The sequence below is a fragment of the Scyliorhinus torazame genome, chromosome 1, assembly GCF_047496885.1.
Source record: "Scyliorhinus torazame isolate Kashiwa2021f chromosome 1, sScyTor2.1, whole genome shotgun sequence".
In the NCBI taxonomy this organism is placed as follows: Eukaryota; Metazoa; Chordata; class Chondrichthyes; order Carcharhiniformes; family Scyliorhinidae; genus Scyliorhinus; species Scyliorhinus torazame.
This window is the reverse complement of record NC_092707.1, coordinates 248,011,093-248,029,873: the sequence shown is the minus strand read 5'-3', so window position 1 is coordinate 248,029,873 and position 18,781 is coordinate 248,011,093. Positions and strand designations below refer to the sequence as shown.

Genomic DNA, 18,781 nt, shown 5'->3' with positions numbered 1-18,781 from the left:
CCCAGCTCCATGCCAAACGTTTTATAAAACTCTACTGGGAACCTGTCTGGCCCCTGGGCCTTCCCTGCCTACGTCGCGCCCATGGCCATCCATCACCTCACTCAGCCTCATCGGGCCCCAGCCCCTGCACCCTCTCCGCTTCCACCTTGGGGAACTCCAACCCATCCAGGAACTGTCTCATCCCTCCCTCCCCAGCAGCAGCCTCCGACTCGTGCAGCTTCCTATAGAAGGCTTCAAATGACCCATTCACCCCCTCTTGGTCCGTTGCCAGCATACCATCTTGTCCCTCATCCTACCAATGTCTCTCACCGCTGCTTGCTTCCTCAACTGGTGAGCCAGTATCCTACTTGCCTTCTCCCTATACTCATACACTGCCCCTCTGGCTGTCCGTAAGTACCCCACCGCCTTCTCATGGACACTAATCCAAACTCCATCTGGAGCCTCTGTCTCTCCCTTAACAGCCTCTCCTCCAGTGCCACTGAATACCTCTGATCCACCCTGAGAATCTCATCGACCAGCCTTGCCCTCTCCTCCCACTTCACTCACTCCCTGTGCGCCTGAATTGAAATAAATTCCCTCCTGATTACCGCCTTGAGTGCCTCCCACAGCGTGGTGGCTGTGACCTCCCCCGTGTCGTTCAACTCCACATAGCCCCTAATGGTAGCCCTCACACGCTCGCACACCAGCCAGCAGACCCACATCTAAACTCCACTATGACTGTTGGACCTCCCCCTGAACCACCCGCATATCCACCTAATGCAGTGCATGGTCAGAAGCTACAATCGCTGAATGGTCGAGTTGGCCACCCCCGCCAGCAATGCCTTATCCATCACAAAAAATGGGAGTACACCCGGTGCACATGGGAGAAGTATGAAAACTCCTTCACCTTCGGCCTCCCTAACCCCCCATGGGCCCACCCACCTCATGACCGTTCTCAATTGTTCTCAAGGTCCTCCAATGTCTCTCTTAGCCTCTTCTGGCTGCTCAACACCATCTCAGCTCCGTCTCCAGCGAGGAGTGGCTCCACTGCCGTGGCCAAATTCTCCAGAGCCTCTTTCATCTGCTGCTGGAATTTGTTATTTAAAAACTCCACAGCTGCTCCGTCAACCACTGGGTGGGCAGCGCTGCCCCCTGGCCCTCCGCCATCTTCGCCTGTGCTGCACCACGAAAACTTTCCTGCTTCAGCTGCTGCCTCATTCTCGTGGCAGTTCTTGTCGACTGATCCAGACACCAGACTCACCAGAGGAGTATTACCTTCCCTGGGCACTCATACAACTTTTTTGCCCCCAAATACCACACCATTCGGGTGGGGAAGGACAGAGAAAATCCACCTTGAGCGGGAGCCACCAAATGTGCGACCGTTCACTCTGGCTGCCACCGGAAGTCAACTGTTGACATTTTATAGTAATCATTTGGACGAGGGAACTAAATGTATTATCTCCAAATTTGCAGGTAATACAAAGTTGGGTTGGAGGGTGAGCTGTGAGGAGGATGCACAGATGCTTCAGCAGGATTTGGGCAGGCTGTGAGTGGACATATGCATGGCAGATGCAGTATAATGGGGATAACTGTGAAGTTATCCACTTCGGTAGCAAAAATGTGAAGGCAGATTATTATTTGAATGGGTGTAAATTGAGAGAGGTGGATACTCAGCGAGACCTTTGGAGTCCTTGTGCATCAGTCGCTGAAAGTAAGCACGCAGATACAGCAGGTAGGAAAGAAGGCAAATGGTATGTTGGCCTTCTAAGCAGGACGATTTGAGTTTAGAAATAGGAATGTTTCATTGCAATTGTAAAGGGCATTGGTGAGGCCACACCTGGAGTATTATATATATATAGTAATTTGCATATCGTACACACTGCTGCCACTGGCAGAGGGAGTGAATGTTTAAAAAATTTATTTTTTATTTTTAGAGTGCCCAATTCATTTTTTCCAATTAAGGGGCAATTTAACGTGGCCAATCCACCTAGATTGCACATCTTTGGGTTGTGGGGGCGAAACCCACGCAAACACGGGGAGAATGTGCAAACTCCACACGGACAGTGACCCAGAGCTGGGATCGAACCTGGGACCTCGGCGCCGTGAGGCAGCAGTGCTAACCACTGCGCCTCCGTGCTGCCCTAGGGAGTGAATGTTTAACGTGGTAGTTGGTGGAGAAACTTTGGGGAGTCAGGAAGTTAGTTCCTAATGGCAGAATTCCCAGTGCCTGACCAGCTCTTGTTGCCACAGTATTTATATGGCTAGTCCTGTTCGGTTTCCGGCCAATGGTAATCCCTAGGATGTTGTTGGCAGGGCATTTAATGATATTAATGCTATTAAATGCCATGGGGAGATGAGTAGGTTCTCTCTGGTTGGAGATGGTCATTGTCTTGTGTGACGTGAATGTTACTTGCCATTTATCGTCCCAAACCTGAATATGGTCCAAATCTTGAATCATGGCTGACAGTGGTACGATACATCTGGAATTCATTACCAGGAATTATCTGTTTTTGAGCATCAGGAGTAATCAATTGGAGGATTAAGGTAGCATTTTCTTTATAGTTTTAGGCGTAGATCTCAACGTGGCTCAACAGGTACATTTTGCTGCCAAAACTATTTCAGTGACCTATTTGATGAATTGTGCATTTGAGGACAGAATATTTGTTCTGTCAGTGGTCACTGTTTGGTGTGTACATTTTATCTTTTCTCGAAACACGGTGACCTCAAAATTCATTATTTTTAGATCTTTGCATTTTCAATGATCAAACATCAGGTCTAAGAGCGAAGTCTGACTTTTTAAAGCAGTTCATGCAAAACTTTGCTGCACATATTTTATTTCACACTAATTCCTACTCACCTTTCACTCATGCCCTTTTTGACCTCCATTAGCTTTTGGTTTCCCAATGCTTCCAATTTGAAAGGATCATCCTAGTGGCCAAAGCCCTTCACCCATCATCCTTCCCCATTTCTGTAATCTCTTCTAGCACTACGACCCTTCCTCCAATTCTGGTCTCGTGCCCATCGCCTACTTCCTTCCCTGCACCATTGTCAGGCATGCCTTCAACCGCCTTGCCCTAAACTCTAGGATTCCCTCCGTAAATTCTTGCTGGCTCTTCACTTCTGTCTCCTCCTCCAGGACACTTATTAAAACCCAACTCTTTGACCCAACCTTGGGTCAGTCTCCCAATAACTTCTTATACGATTGTCATTCATTTTTGCCTAATTACAGTGAATTCTAACTTTGATGTGTTATATAAATGCAAGTTGTTATCGATGCCTGTGAGAAGGTTGCTGAGCAATATAATACACACTAAACAATACGAGAGCTAATTTTTTCTATTCTGGCTAATCACAATTTGCTAACTAATCGTTGAGAGATGCAGCAACTAAAGGCAGACAAATCTCTTGGTTGGGAATCATTTCTGTCACAGTTCCTAAAACTCTTCCCAATCATTGATGTCAGCTTTGGACTTTTGTCCATAAGTTTCTCTCTACCTTGTAGAACCCACCTAAACATGTGTTACCTCCACACAGACAATGACCCAGGGCCGGGATCGAACCTAGGACCTCGGTGCTATGAGGCAGCAGTGCTAATCATTGCGCAACCTTGCTGCCCCCAAGATGATTTTAATAAGTCAGAGCCTTCATTGATAAGCCATTGAGTTTCATTGACTACTGTTTACCAAACCTGAACATGACTTGCTCCTTTGGCTTGTCAGTTCTGAATCATTACTCTCCTTTGAAATGTTTTGGGACTTCTTAATCCATACATACACTGTCTTGCAGGAAATGACTTGGAGGGATAATTTATGTAATACCCTAATAGACACATTTTCATAGAACAAGCATTATCATGTTGCACTTGGATCCCATTATAATTCAAACTGGACTTTTACTGGATTTCAATATGTGTAATTGGATTCAGTCTAGCCTTTGGTCAGCAGCTCTCGACGGGCGGGACCTCCGTCCCCAGGGTCCTTGATCCCAGGGCAGGGCCCAGGTAGGTCTGTCACATGCACAATACGCGATGGCCTTATCAAAAAGGGACTCGTTGAAGTCGTGCCAGCTCTCCAGTCAGTAGCCGAGATTCCCATTGCCTCCCTAAGATTCTGTCCATAATGTATTACCCCGCAGCGCTCTTCCCGCCAAAGACTGGGGTGGGATGTTTGCCAGCAGTGGAGGCGGTTTGCCATTGGCCGCTGACAGCTGTAGCCATCTGAGATGGCCACCTGCAAAGGACCATGGGAATTATGGCCAACCCAGGACTCAGACAGATACAGCGCTTCTGTGTATTTGAAACGCAGGTAGCTATACCTGATCGAAACCCCCGCTCGTTTGCATTCTAATGGCCCATTTCCCCAGAATAATAGGACTACCCTCAAGAAACCGATACAGCCACAGACTGATCGGCACCACTCCCTTTACGCAGAGAGCCCAACCGCCTAGGTCAATGACCGCTAAGGACACTGCCCAGCCACCAAGGCACCCGCCCCTATATTGGCCGAAATCGAAGGCAGTGATCGAAGCCTGTCGAATGATTGGGTCCAAAGTTAAGGACCGCACCAAAGAGCGTGAAATCCCAGAGGGTTAAAAAGAGATGCAGCCATGTGCTCTGTCTCTTTTGGACCCGGCCTGTGCCAGCCTCCTTTGAATCCGGCCTGTGCCAGCCCAACTGCAGCATAACGACCAGACAGCCAAGTTCAAGACCAATGATCGGTACCTGACGGATGAGCCCAGCAGAGACAGAGCCACTTCTTCAAACCAGCCACGTGATCAAGATAAAGGCCTTGTCCACTTGCACAGTGCCGGTTGCCTGAAGTTAAGTATAGGTTATTGTAGCTTTTAGGTGTAGTTTAACCTGTAGTATATTGTGCTTGCATGTCGAAGTAACCCTTGTGTGTAAATAAACCATCTTTGAACTTGAACTGACTAACTGGTTGTGTGGTAATTTGACCAATATACGGGAAAGCCTTGTGTTTCCGTAAGAGAAATAGAAATACCCACAGTATTGGTGACGCTGTTGGGACATAACATCATATCATAAAAAGAGCCTCAGAATCATATTGGCGACTCCAAAGAGCAACATTACTGGTGACGCTGGTAAGATAGTATTCCATTCATTAAATTAGCAACACAGCATCTTCCAGTCCCATGTCTATGGTGTTATGTGTGGCTTGCCTGTCCCGTCAGGGAACCTGCTGCACATTGTGTGTGGGGGGGGGCCTTTGGCAGGACTGGAAGATCCTGTCAACGGAAAGGACCGGAAAATCTTGTCCGCTGTATGCTCGAAGGGCTTTTATTTTGTAAAGTATCAAAGGATATGGAACTAAGGCGGTACATGGAGTTGAGGTGCAGACCAGCCATGATCCAACTAAATGGCAAAGATGTTCCTAATCGCGACATTAGATCCATTTCAGCTTGCCATATGGTGTCAGTTCAATTGGTTAGTAATTTAAGTTGCCTTTTTGCTTAAGGTGAATGCGTTTTTAATGTGTCTTAAATTATTGTATTTGTAGGTGCTTTGGACACCTGAAGTATTATCGAATGGAGTGAGGTTTTCAATGACGAGTGCTGATGGAGAAGAAGGATATCCTGGGGAGTTGAAAGTCTGGGTGACGTATATTCTCGATGGAGCAATACTGGCTATCAATTACAAGGCACAGACCACCAAGACCACTCCAATAAACTTGACCAACCATTCCTATTTCAACCTCGCTGGGAATGTAAGAGCAATTGTTTTTAACAGGTTTCTAGCTAATGATAGATCTACCCCTGATTGATGTTGGAGTGAAGACGAAATCCAAGATGATTTTATTTATTTTTAAAATAAATAAAATCATCTTGGAATTCGTCTTCACTCCAATACCCAATTAATTTTTTCCAATTAAGGACAATTTAGCGTGGCCAATCCACCTAACCTACACATCTTTGAGTTATAGGGGAGAAACTCACGAAAACACGGGGAGAATGTGTAAACTTCACACGGACAGTGACCCAGTACCAGGATCGAACCTAGGACATCGCTGCTGTGAGACAGCAGTGCTATCCACTGTGCTACCTAGCTGCCCCCAAGATGATTTTAATAAGACAGAGCCTTCATTGATAAGTCATTGAGTTTCATTGACTACATATTGTCCATCTATTTGGATTCATCTGAATTTCAGGGCACCATATTTATGGGATTGGGGGTGACCTGGAAATTCCTGGGTCATGGAGGCTCTGTCGAATTTAATAGCAGGCCCTCATTATTATTTTGTTTTTTCATTTCTCATCCAGCATCAACCAGATTGACAACTGGCTGGTGGCGGGCTGGAAAGCCAGAGGCAGGAGGGTGCAGCTGGTGACTGTTGGGATGGTCCCCAGTAATTGGGAGAGATTTGGACTTGGCGGGAGCCTTTAGACACCAAGGTGGTGTAATATTCTTCATATAAATGTGTAAAACTCCTGTGCCGAATTTTGAGTAACTGATTGTACCGCTCCGTGATCAAACGTTTGTCCGAGACGGGCCTCGTAACCCGTAACAGCCTCCCCGAACAGGCGCCGGAATGTGGCGACGAGGGGCTTTTCACAGTAACTTCATTTGAAGCCTACTTGTGACAATAAGCGATTTTCATTCATTTTCATTTCATTTTTTCATTTTCATTGGAGAAAGAGAGAGAGAGGCAAAGATCGGGATCTGGTCGGTAGGAGAGGGAGTGGGTTTCGGAGTCCATCAATGGTGAGGATGGAAATTAAAGTTTGGTGGTTGGAGGGAGAAGATTTGGCAGATTGCAGGAGTGAGGAGAGGTCGCAGTCAGCAAGAGGAGGCCAAGGAGTTATTCAAAGGACTTGGATGCGCATAACTGCCCACGAGTAGTGCTCAAAAAAGACCGTTTTTCTAGAACTGGCTTCTCCTGTCTCCATTGAGCAAACGGGTTTCTAACCGTGGGGAACCCAGCCAGCAGTTATTCAATTTAGATGACGTTCCCAGCTGCACTGAGAGAGCTTGAGCTAAATATGATAATTGGGTGCCCTGCTTCTCCATGACAGAACATGCCTGACTCAAAATCTGCTGTCATAAAATTGGCAACAAGCAGATTGAGGATGTGTTCCTCGGCTTCTAATTTGGGACTCCAACCCTCTTCTGCTCGACGTGGTGTGGTAATATCGAACCCACAGAGTCACAGAGGACAGAAGAAGACCATTCAGTCCATCCTGCCTGTACTGTTCTTTGAAAGATCTATTAAATTAGTCACTCTCTTTCCCCAGAAAGAGAATTATTTTCCTTTTCTTTTTCTTTTAAATTTAGAGTACCCAATTCTTTTTCTTTCCAATTCAGGGACAATTTAGCGTAGCCAATTCACCTACCCTGCACATCGTTTTGTGTTGTGGGGGTGAGACCCACGCAGACACGGGGAGTATTTGCAACCTCCACACGGACAGTGACCGGGGCCAGGATCGAACCCGAGTCCTCGGTGCCATGAGGCAGCCATGCTAACCACTGCGCCACCGTGCTGCCCCATTATTTTCCTTTTCAAGTATTCATTCAATTCCTTTTTGAAAGTTACTATTGAATCGGCTTCCAGCACCTTGTTAGGCGGTGCATACTAGATCCTAACTTGTTGAGTAAAAGAAAATTCTCATGTTGTTTTGTATATTACCTTAAATTTGTGCCCTTTCCTTACCAACCCTTCAACCATTGGAACCAGTTTCTCCTTAATTACTCCATGAAACCCTTCATAATTCGACTACTTTTAAAATCTACCTTTAACCTTCTCTATTCCATGGAGAATATTTACAGCTTCTCCAGTCTCTCTACTCAACTGAAGTCCCTCATCTCTGGCACTACTTCACCCAGATCCAACCTGGAATATAACATGGGAGAAATGTGATGGCTAAAGTCCATGACCTTTCCATGTATTCCTGCTGTAACGCTGTCGAAGAATTCCAGTAGATTTGTCAAGCATGATTTCCCCCATCATAAATCCATGCTGACTCTGTCTGATCCTGCCACTATTTCTAAGTGCTCTGCTATAAAATCATTGATAACGGATTTTAGAAATTTCCCCACTACTGACGTCAAGCTTACTCGTCTAATAACAAACTTTATTATTGCCACAAGCAGGCTTATATTAACACTGCAATGAAGTTACTGTGAAAAGCCCCTAATTGCCACAATCTGGCTCCTGTTCAGGTACACAATGTGCAATTCTGCTAACAGCACGTTTTAACAGTATGTTCTCTGCAGGGTTACTCTCGTACTCCATTTTCCCTTTCTTAATCAATCCGTTGGTCCTTCTTTGCTGAATTCTAAACTGCTCCCAATCCTCAGACTTGTTTTTCTTGTCCAATTTGTCTGCTTCTTCCTTGGATCGAATACTATCTCTAATTTCCCTTGTAAGCCATTGGCCACCTTTCCCGTTTTACTTTTGTGCCAGGCAGGGAATTATTTTATTTAAAAAATTTTTAATAAGGTTTTCCAATTAAGGGGCAATTTTTGTGTGGCCATCCACCTATCCTGCACATCTTTTGGGTTGTGGGGTGAGACGCATGCAGACACGGGGAGAATGTGCAAACTCCACAAGGGCAGTGACCCAGGGCCGGAATCGAACCCAGGTCCTCTACACAGTGAGGCAGCAGTGCTAACCACTGCGCCACCGTGTTGCCTGCATGTGCCAGACAGGAATAAACAATTGTTGCAGTTCCCCCATGCGCTCCTTGAATGTGTGCCATTGCCTATCCATTGTAATCCCTTTAAGTAACGTCCCCCAATCCATCAAAGCCAACTCACGCCTTATATCATTGTAGTTTCCTTTATTAGGATTCGGGCCCCTCGTCTCAGAATCAACTACTTCACTCTCCATCTTGATGAAAAATTCTATCATGTTATGGTCGCTCATCCCCCAAGGTGTCTCGCACAACTAGATTGCCAATGATTCTATTCTCATTACACAATACCCAGACTAGGATGGCCTGCTCTCCAGTTGGTTCGTCTCCCGTTTACGTCTCTTTGCGCGATTTATTGAAAATGCTCCACATAGTCTTTACGCTTGTCTTTTTAACATTACTTGTCTTGCTCCTAATATTTTTCACTGTGGCCCTGTTTGAATCTGGCCCTTAGTTTCTCTGCCTATTCCCCTTTCTGTCTTTTGTTTTTGTCCTTGTTTCCTCCTCCTCTGATTCCTTACGTAGGTCCCCCCCCCCCCCCCCCCCCCCCCCCGCCATTTTAGTTTAAACCCTCCCCAACCACTCTAGCAAATACTCCGCCTAGGACATTAGGCCCGGTCCTGCCCAAGTGTAACCCGCTCAGTTTGTACTGGGCGCACCTCACCCAGAATCTGTCTCAATGCTTTGTTTCATTTCAGTGATGTGTGCCAATAGAAAAGCATTTTGTACGGGAACTCCTGTTTAAATCCTGTTTGTTCCCTGTTTTTCCGCCCCCACTTTTTTTTATTTTTGCTATTACCATTTTGATCCATGGATGAGTAACGGACCAGTAACTTTACAGCCTGTATCTTTAACTCAAGCAGAAGCAATGGCCTGTATCTTTAAATCAGGCAGGAAGAATCCGGAAGGCATCCGTGATGACTTGCTTTGATTGACTTGGCTGGTGGTCATTGAATGGGTCCAGGAGGCTGTGCCCTGCCCGGTAACAGGCAGTGATAAGATCTGTTCACAATGAAGTGGTTTAGGGACCTGAGGATGTTTGAATTTCACTTTGCCAACTAAGAGAGACAATCTCTCTTTTTCCCCCTGTTTTCCTCCAGAAAGATGGTGGGATGGATTCTCCTCCGTCGGGATGCTCCGTTTTGCCAGCAGCCCGGGGGTTTCCAGATGGTGTGGAGCTGCCCCACAATGGGAAACCTCATTGACAGCCGGCGAAACGGAGCATCCCACCGGTGTGCAGAACCAGGAATCTGGCACGGCGGGACGGAGAATCCAGCCTGGTGTATTTTGAACTGGCAGAAAGCCTGGATGAACGTGTTTACAGAAGAAACATTACAGGCTGTGCAGGAAAGGTTCAGAATCTGGTCATTCTCTCCAGAAAATGCTGTACAAGCAGAGACCAGAATCTGATAGCATTCTCTCCAAGAACAGGCTATTGTGAAGCCAGAAGCCTCTCCTGGAAAAAGCGGTGAGTAAGATATACTGCTGAACGTCAAAGTAGATCATTACAGGCTGTAGGCCAGAGACTTTAAGTCACATTCATACTGTGAAGAAGGTGCATTGAAGATCTCGTCATCTGAAGCAAGAACTCTTATCGTTTTACCTCAATCCTTTTTTTTTTTACCCCATTTCGCCTTTCTGTGTTTGTCTGTCTTGAATTTGTGTGGATAAAGGGTGGAACAGTATGTTAGGGGGTAGTGGATTAGCTTGCTTGATCTACAGCTGTAATTACTGCATGTTTCATCTTTATTCTTGTTATAAATAAACTAATTGTGTTTCAACCTACAAACCGAGTGACTATAATTATTGACCAGCCATGGGCCAAAGATCTCCGGAATTTACTTGTGTTGTGACCCCGGGGCCTGTGGGGCTGGAATTGACTGTGCACTTAGCCAGGGTGGTTTTGCCTCTATTTTTTAATTGCAGTTCACTGCTGCTGTAACTAGTTTATTTTAAACATTCCTCTTTTTTTCTGAATCAGTAGCAAATCAAGAAGTTGAACTTGCACAGTTTTTTCCTCTCTTTAATAAGTTTGAATCATAGGCTATCTCACCGCACTCCAACCTTGTATCTGTTTTGCACACACTAAGAATTCATGTAAGAGGAAACAAAGCCAGCTTTTTGCCAAACATGACAGTTTTCTGTTAGTTTTCAGGTCTTTGTGGAGAAGCAGGTCTCTGAGAATAGAGTAGAGATTGTGTTACTGTGTGTGTTATACGGACAGAGTTTAAGGACAGGTGGAACAAGGGACTGAGGAATGGACAAGCCCCTTCGCTGCTGCTTTAGTGTTGCCAGAGCCCAGCAGACCGGGTCAGAGAAGGGAGTCTCTGGGGAATTCGCTGCCATTCGGACTGTTGTGACCTGAGTTGAGAGAGGGTTCGTTGATATGCGCTTGTCCAACCGTGTCCAAGAACATCGGATGGAATACAGCTGCTGGTGAATGTGACTCGAGGATTAATTGGATGGCAAGTGAGAGATCCCATAAAATGGAGGCTGAGTTGGACAGACTGAGATTGCCTGTGGTGTCACATTTTGTGTGGGAAGTAATGAGAGCGTTTATAACTGTCAGGAGTAACTTGGTTGTATCGGCCACTGTCTGTCAGCACCTGCCATTCGCAGGGGGTTCCATTCCCTCGAGGTCGCGTGACGGGTGAAATCGCGAACGGCGGACATAATTTTAAATGGAACTGAATTTGATATGTTACAGCCATCCCCAAATTTCACATTTTTACATGAATGGAGTCAATTAAAAACGATTGTTTTGATTAAGTTGAGAATTTTGCTGAAGAAATTATTTGTCAACACAAGGCATCAACACAAGGCATGAAAAACAATGTAAAGCTTTTCAATTACCAAATACAGTAGCACAATTTACAAACATCATACGTTGAAGTAAATTTTATTGAAGAAATTGTCAACACAGGAAAGCAGGAACAACTTAAAACTTGTCAATTACAGAATACAGCAGGTACCTATAATACAATTTACAAAACATAGTGCAGTGCTCTACTGTACAATACAGGTACTTGAGAGTGAATGTAGATGGAGTGGGTGACTTGGCTGTTGCAGAATTTTTGCGGATGAGAAGAATGATATTGTTGACTTGCTTCACCTTTTATTTTCCAGTTTTGTAAAGTTCTCTAAGGAACAAAAGTTGTGTCAATCGCTCTACAAAAGGCGATATACTTCCTTCTATGCCTGCCTGATTTTTTTCAAATCTTTGGCTGACCTTATGAGATCTGCCAACATCTTGGTTGTGAACTGAACCTTTTTAGGCTCTTCCTCCTGCTCCAGTTTAGGCTCATTTGATCTCATCAGTTCAAGCAAATCTTTCGTAGAACGATCCTCTTGATGAGATTGAAACAACTCATCCACTTCAACTGTGGTAATGTCTTCAAAACCAGCCCCTCCAACAATCCTGGTCACCTCAGCTTTCACTTTGGAGAGCCCTGTGAAATCATTCACGGCCTCAGGCCAAACTTTTTCCCAACCGGAATTTATGGATGAAGCTTTAACTTCATCCTATGCGTCCTTAATTATGCCTCCTGCTATGAAGTTGTTGAATTCCTTCCAGCAATCACAGACTGTGGTTGCGGGGTCTGCTTCCAGGTGTAGCTGGAACTTCATCGAGTGCAGTGAGCCTTGAATGAGTCAATGACCCCCGGTCCATTGGTTGGATAAGTGAGGTCGTATTTGGGGAAAAGAACAAAATGTCAACATTTGGATGGCCTTCTGCAAGAGCATGTGGGTGTCCAGTTGCATTATTAAGGATGAGAAGGATCTTGAAAGGCAGGTTTCTCGCAAATAAAGGCAGACCTCTGGCAGAAAGCAATTGGCAAACCCATCTTCAAATATGACTGCTGTAACCTAAGCATTGCTGTTAGCTATCCAAAACACTGGCAGAAGAGACTTATTTATGTGTGTAATGAGAGTGCATGTAACTATGTCAGGAGTACCTTCGTTGCAATGACTACTGTCAGTTCCTGTCATTTGCAGGGGGTTCCATTCCCTTTAAAAAGCTCAAGGGGTTTCTGACCTATAAACCAGTGCTGATGTACATTTAAAACCAGCCACATTAGTACATAGCAGAATTGCCAACCTGACCTTTGCTGATTTAAACTCAGGAGCTGTCGTTTCTTTGAAATGCAGGTTTTTCTGTGTTGGCATCTTCTTCCAGAACGGGACAGTTTCATCTGAAGACCTGCCTGGCAGCCTTTCTCTTCAATTCCTGCAGCACCTTGGGAAACTCTCCTGCAGTTACATGCTCAGTTGAAGCAACCTCCTCCACCAACATCGCGTTACGCAGGCCGAAACATGCTTTAAAGCAATCAAACCATCCTGCGCTGATTTGAGAATTCTTCTGCACCACCTTCACCGCTACCGGTGATACCAGCAGTACCCTCCTCAGTGCTCTTTATTCCTAATCAAGTGCCTTGTTCCTAATAATTGGATCATTAACTGGGGTCCTCCTTTGATGCTGGTGTTCTAGCCACAGGCTGAGTAACTGCTCTATTTCCTTTAAGGGTGTGGTTCTCCCCTGCTCACAAAGCTTTGTCATAATATACACCAGTATATCATGGCGCAGATACACACACACTGATGGACACACCGCAGCCAATCACCAGTTAGAGCACACTCACTATAAAGACAGGGGGCATCAGAGTTCCCGCTCATTCGGGATGCAGCCTCCTACAAGAACAGAGCTTACAGCTTACAGCACAGATCCTCACCATGTGCTGAGTGCATAGACTGGTTAGGACTTTAGTTTAATCTAACATCGTGTTAACCCACAGTGAAAGTATGTTCAACAGTTTCTAACTTAATAAAATAATGTTGCACTATTTTAAGTGTTGGTGGCCTGTATGTGTTCCACGGATCCAGAGCACCCAACACATCATGGTACCAGGAGTTGAGGGATATTAAAACGTCTTAGACCTTCCTGCAAGTGATCTGCCTTCCACCAGCATTCCGTCATCCTGCAACATGGACAACATCTGCCCGCCGCCTCCGCTCCGCATCACCGGTAACCTGGGGGCCAACTGGAAGATATTCAAACAACGCTTCCAGCTCTACCTGGAAGCCACAGACCGGGAAGATGCCTCGGACACAAAGAAGATCGGTCTCTTCCTATCCATGGCCGGGGAACATGCCATCCACATTTTCAATTCTCTCACCTTTGCTGATGATGAAGATAAAGGAAAATTCAAGACGGTCCTCCTCAAGTTTGACAGTCACTGCGACATCGAGGTGAATGAAAGTTTTGAGCGCTATGTATTCCAACAGCGTTTGCAGGGTAAGGATGAACCTTTCCAGTCCTTTCTCACCCACCTCCGCATCCTTGCGCAGTCCTGTAATTCCGGGCTCACCTCCGACTCCATGATACGCGACCAGATCGTTTTCAGTGTTCAGTCGGACCCCCTACACCAGCAGCTCCTCAAGGTAAAGCAGCTCACCCTAGCGACCGCCATCGAGACCTGCGTGCTACACGAACACGCCACTAGTCGGTATTCCCACATCCAAGTGGCTTAAACGGCGCGGCAAGGTCCCCTCGAGGCAGAACGGGTCCAAGCAATCGAGCAACTCCAGGGCCTCAGCCTGGATGAGGGCGGCCATTTTGCGTGCTTTTCGCGGACTCCCGCGCTTGTGCACACCGAACGAGAGGACGGCGACGTCAACGAACGTACTGCGCAGGCGTACACCATGTACGACCACACCGCGCATGCGCGGTGGCGCAGCGAACGTACTGACGCTACAACGTGCGGCAACTGTGGCTCCGCCCACTTAAAGCGGCAATGCCCTGCCAAATCCCGACAATTGCCTGAGATGTGGCAAACTTGGCCACTATGCTGCTTTATGCAGATCGGCTCGGTCTGCCAATTTGTATCACTCCGGCCAGCCTCGCAGGAATGTCCGGGCCATTCAACCCACGGTCACCGAGTCCGATGCGGACCTACTACCCGATATTGACACCGAGGGCCCGAAGACACCTTTTCGAGTCGGTATCGTTACAAAAAACAGGGTGTCCCCGAAGCAAAGAATCCAGCCTCTATCGGTATACAGCATCGATCCAGACGATGACTGGTGTGCCACCCTTGCGGTCAACCGGTCCCAAATACGATTCCGCCTGGACACTGGTGCCTCCACCAATCTCATTGCGCGTTCTGACCTCCAAAGCCTTTGTGTCAAACCAGCCATCCTTCCATCAGCCTGCCAGCTATTAGATTATAATGGCTAAACTTGCCAGCTATATGATTATAAGTACAATTCCATTACTGCCAGAGGCTCGTGTCAACTTGAAGTGACGCACAGGTCACGCAAAGCCATCCTTCCCTTTGAAATCGTGGGATCCTCTGAAAGCCTCCCTGCTTGGCGTGCAGGCATGCAAGCTGTTGAACCTAGTTCAGAGAGTTCACTCTCTCTCCTGCTGACGCGTCTGCCTTTCAGGACACCGACTTCAGGGCGCAGCTCGACGCCATTATCAACCAGTACCGCGATGTCTTCGAGGGCATGGGCACGCTCCCATACACCTACAAGGTTTTTACACGGGAGGGTGTCCTACCCCCCCCACCTTGTCGATTAGCCATCCCCTTTTTCCAGCTCCTCACCCGGTTCCCATGCAGCTGTATCTCCCCCAGGCGGTGCCCCCCCACCCATCCCCTCCCATACCAGCTCCCCCCTCTCCCCAGCAGCAGCAACCCAGTAATTCCCCCCTCCCAACACCCCCGCTAGATCCCCCGCTAGCGTAATTACTCCCCCCATGTTGCTCCCAGAAGTCAGCAAACTCTGGCCGACCTCGGCTTCCCCCCGTGACCTCGGCTCGCACCGTGCGACGCCCCCTCCTTCCCACTTCTCTATTCCCGCCATGATTATCATAGCGCGGGAACCAAGCCCGCGCTTCTCCCTTGGCCCCGCCCCCAATGGCCAACGCCCCATCTCCTCCACCTCCCCTCCCCCCATCACCACCTGTGGAAGAGAGAAAAGTTACCACATCGCAGGATTAGTACATAAAACTCCTCTTTCCCCCCTTTTTAACCCCCCTCTTCGCCCCCCACATTCGCCCCACCACTTTGTTCAAACGTTCTTTTTAATAACCCGCTCATTCCAGTTTTTCTTCCACAATGAAAGTCCACGCTTCATCCGCCGTCTCAAAGTAGTGGTGCCTCCCTCGATATGTGACCCACAGTCTTGCCGGTTGCAGGATTCCAAATTTTATCTTTTTATGAAGCACCGCCTTGGCCCGATTAAAGCTCGCCCTCCTTCTCGCCACCTCCGCACTCCAGTCTTGATAAACGCGGACCACCGCGTTCTCCCATTTACTGCTCCGAGTTTTCTTTGCCCATCTAAGGACCATTTCTCTATCCTTAAAACGGAGGAGTCTCACCACTATGGCTCTGGGAATTTCTCCTGCTCTCGGTCCTCGCGCCATCACTCGGTATGCTCCCTCCACCTCCAACGGACCCGCCGGGGCCTCCGCTCCCATTAACGAGTGCAGCATCGTGCTCACATATGCCCCGACGTCCGCTCCCTCCGCACCTTCAGGAAGACCAAGAATCCTCAGGTTGTTCCTCCTTGCGTTGTTCTCCACACATCGTTTCTGATGTGCCTCATGCATCTCCGTCTTCACCACCAGGCCCTGTATGTCGTTCTCATTCTCGGCTGCCTTTGCCTTCACGACCCGAAGCTCCCGCTCCTGGGTCTTTTGTTCCTCCTTTAGCCCTTCGATCGCCTGTAGTATCGGGGCCAACAGCTCTTTCTTCATTTCCTTTTTGAGCTCTTCCACACAGCATTTCAAGAACTCTTGTTGTTCAGGGCCCCATGTTAAACTGCCACCTTCCGACGCCATCTTGGTTTTTGCTTGCCTTCCTTGCCGCTGTTCTAAAGGATCCACTGCAATCCGGCCACTTTCTCCTTTTTTCATCCGTATCCAGGGGGGATTCCCTTCTGGTTTACCGCACAGTGTTTTTAGCCGTCAAAATTGCCGTTGGGGCTCATATCAAGAGCCCAAAAGTCCGTTTCACCGGGAGCTGCCGAAACGTGCGACTCAGCTGGTCATCGCCGCACCCGGAAGCCGTGTTGCACTATTTTAAGTGTTGGTGGCCTGCATGTGTTCCACGGATACAGAGCACCCAACACATCAAGGTTAACTTGTCAATGCGACCACCAGAAACACAGACACTGGCCCTTATTTTTTCTTCAGAATGCCAAATGTACCTGATTGTGAATTCATTCACAGAGTATTCTCTGACCAGCATGGAAGCACTTGGACCATTCCACAGTCTATCTAGGATTGTGACTTTCTGTTCAAGTGTCATCACCTTCCTGAGATGTTTTGGCGCTTGGCTTTAACTGACATTTTTAGTCAAGTGCTGTACTGTCTTGTACTGTAATACAGTGTACTGCTGTATAATCCTGTACATCACAGCAACCTAAGTGCATATGTGCAGTGAAGGAACATTTGCAATGTAATGTGTGCTTTCTTTCAGGGCAAGAGGAGAAACTTTTTTTTATGGTTTCTGAAGAATTTTATAAGACACAGTACAGTATGTTTTTTATTACTCTTTTGGAACCAGGTGCACTTGTGCTTTTTAGATGTAACAGTGAACTTGTGGCTTTCTGCTGGTTTGACAGGCTGCACGAGCTTGAAGCACAGAAGCATCAATTCTGCAAAAAGACATGTTTGCATTCCTCAAGTGCATTTTTCTTCTTTGGTTTGAGCTTTTACATTTGTGGTGAGCCACGTATGGCTGTTGTATATATTATTGTATTTACTCACTGTTACTGTTGTTGTGTTGATGATGTTGTTGGCTCCGCCCCTCTGAGAAGGTATATAACCCATCGATCTGGGACAGCCTCTCAGTGCGGGAGGAGCTACTGGTGGGCACATTCTAGCTGATTAAAACCAGAATTCTTGTTAACTACCGTTTCGACTGGATTGATTGGTATCAACATTGATGATATCCACCCGATTGTTGCGTTTTTAATCGCGGATGAATGAACTTTCAGGGGCTTGAACTGCAACTGGATTCGAGCGGATAAACAAGATCACAATGGAGGCGACACAAACAGTGGGAGTTGGCTGTATTTAAAAATGTACCTGTTTGAATTATCCTTTGCCTGCTAATGTTTGCATTATGTTAGGTTTAGTTGTTTGTTGCAGTAAAAGTTTTAAACGAGTGAAATCTTGTCTATTTGTTAGCTTCATGGGAGTTCCTTCCTTTTCAAAGTTATTGGTCTCTACAGGGAGCATAAGCATAAATGAACATCATCGGGGTATCTATGAAGGGTGGGGGGCATCCAAACTGGAAATGTGGACTGGACCTCTGGAAAACTGATTATTTTTGAGATAGTATATATTTTGTCCACTTATAAAAGTAACATAGCGTTGATGGAGGCTGTTTCCTTTTGGTTCAGGCAGTCCCAGAAGCTAGCTCCCCGTTTCGTAACCTCTGTTGGAAAGGTTGCTTGCCAACAAAGGTGGAAGAAAGAAAAAAAGAATGAAAGAATCTGCATGGATATATCTTTTATGTCCACCTGAGGACAAATGGTGGCTGTTAAGCATTTCATCCAAAATTCAGCAACTCTGGCAGTGCAGCACTCCTGAGTACTGTGTTGGAGTGTTCGTCAAGATTTTATGCTCACATCTCAGGAGTGAGGTTCAAAGGGCAGCACGGTGGCGCAGTGGGTTAGCCCTGCTGCCTCACGGTGCCGAGGTCCCAGGTTCGATCCCGTCTCTGGGTCACTGTCCGTGTGGCGTTTGCACATTCTCCCGTGTTTGCGAGGGTTTTGCCCCCACAACCCAAAGATGTGCAGGCTAGGTGGATTGGCCACGCTAAATTGCCCCTTAATTGGAAAAAATGAATTGGGTACTCTAAATTTTTTTTTAAAAGGAGTGGGGTTCAAGCCTTCTGACAGGTATAAATGCTATAAACAGAATGATGGCTGATAACTGATCACATAGTCAGTCAGTGCTGAGAGCATGTCACACGGTCGTTTCCAGCCCAGTGGTGAAGCTAATGAAGCATTAATTAGCGAATGACATTATAATCAGTGGGGCGCATGGTGGTGCAGCGGTTAGCGCTGCAGCCTATGGCGCTGAGGACCCGGGTTCCATCCCGGCCCCGGGTCACTGTGTGGAGTTTGTCCATTCTCCCCATGT

The 18,781-nt window shown here is 46.9% G+C and overlaps 1 protein-coding gene across 3 annotated transcripts in view; it reads left to right on the top strand.

Moving 5' to 3' along the window:
* The window catches only part of galm (galactose mutarotase), a 97,368-nt gene that overhangs the window by 45,194 nt on the left and 33,393 nt on the right, over window positions 1–18,781 (top strand). For 2 of the 3 annotated variants that reach the window (XM_072504344.1, XM_072504335.1), the window contains exon 3: window positions 5,496–5,702. The exons of the other annotated variant lie outside the window; for it this stretch is intronic. In XM_072504344.1, coding sequence (XP_072360445.1) covers window positions 5,496–5,702 — 207 coding nt within the window. The remainder of the gene's footprint in view (window positions 1–5,495; window positions 5,703–18,781) is intronic. 3 annotated transcript variants of the gene reach the window in all.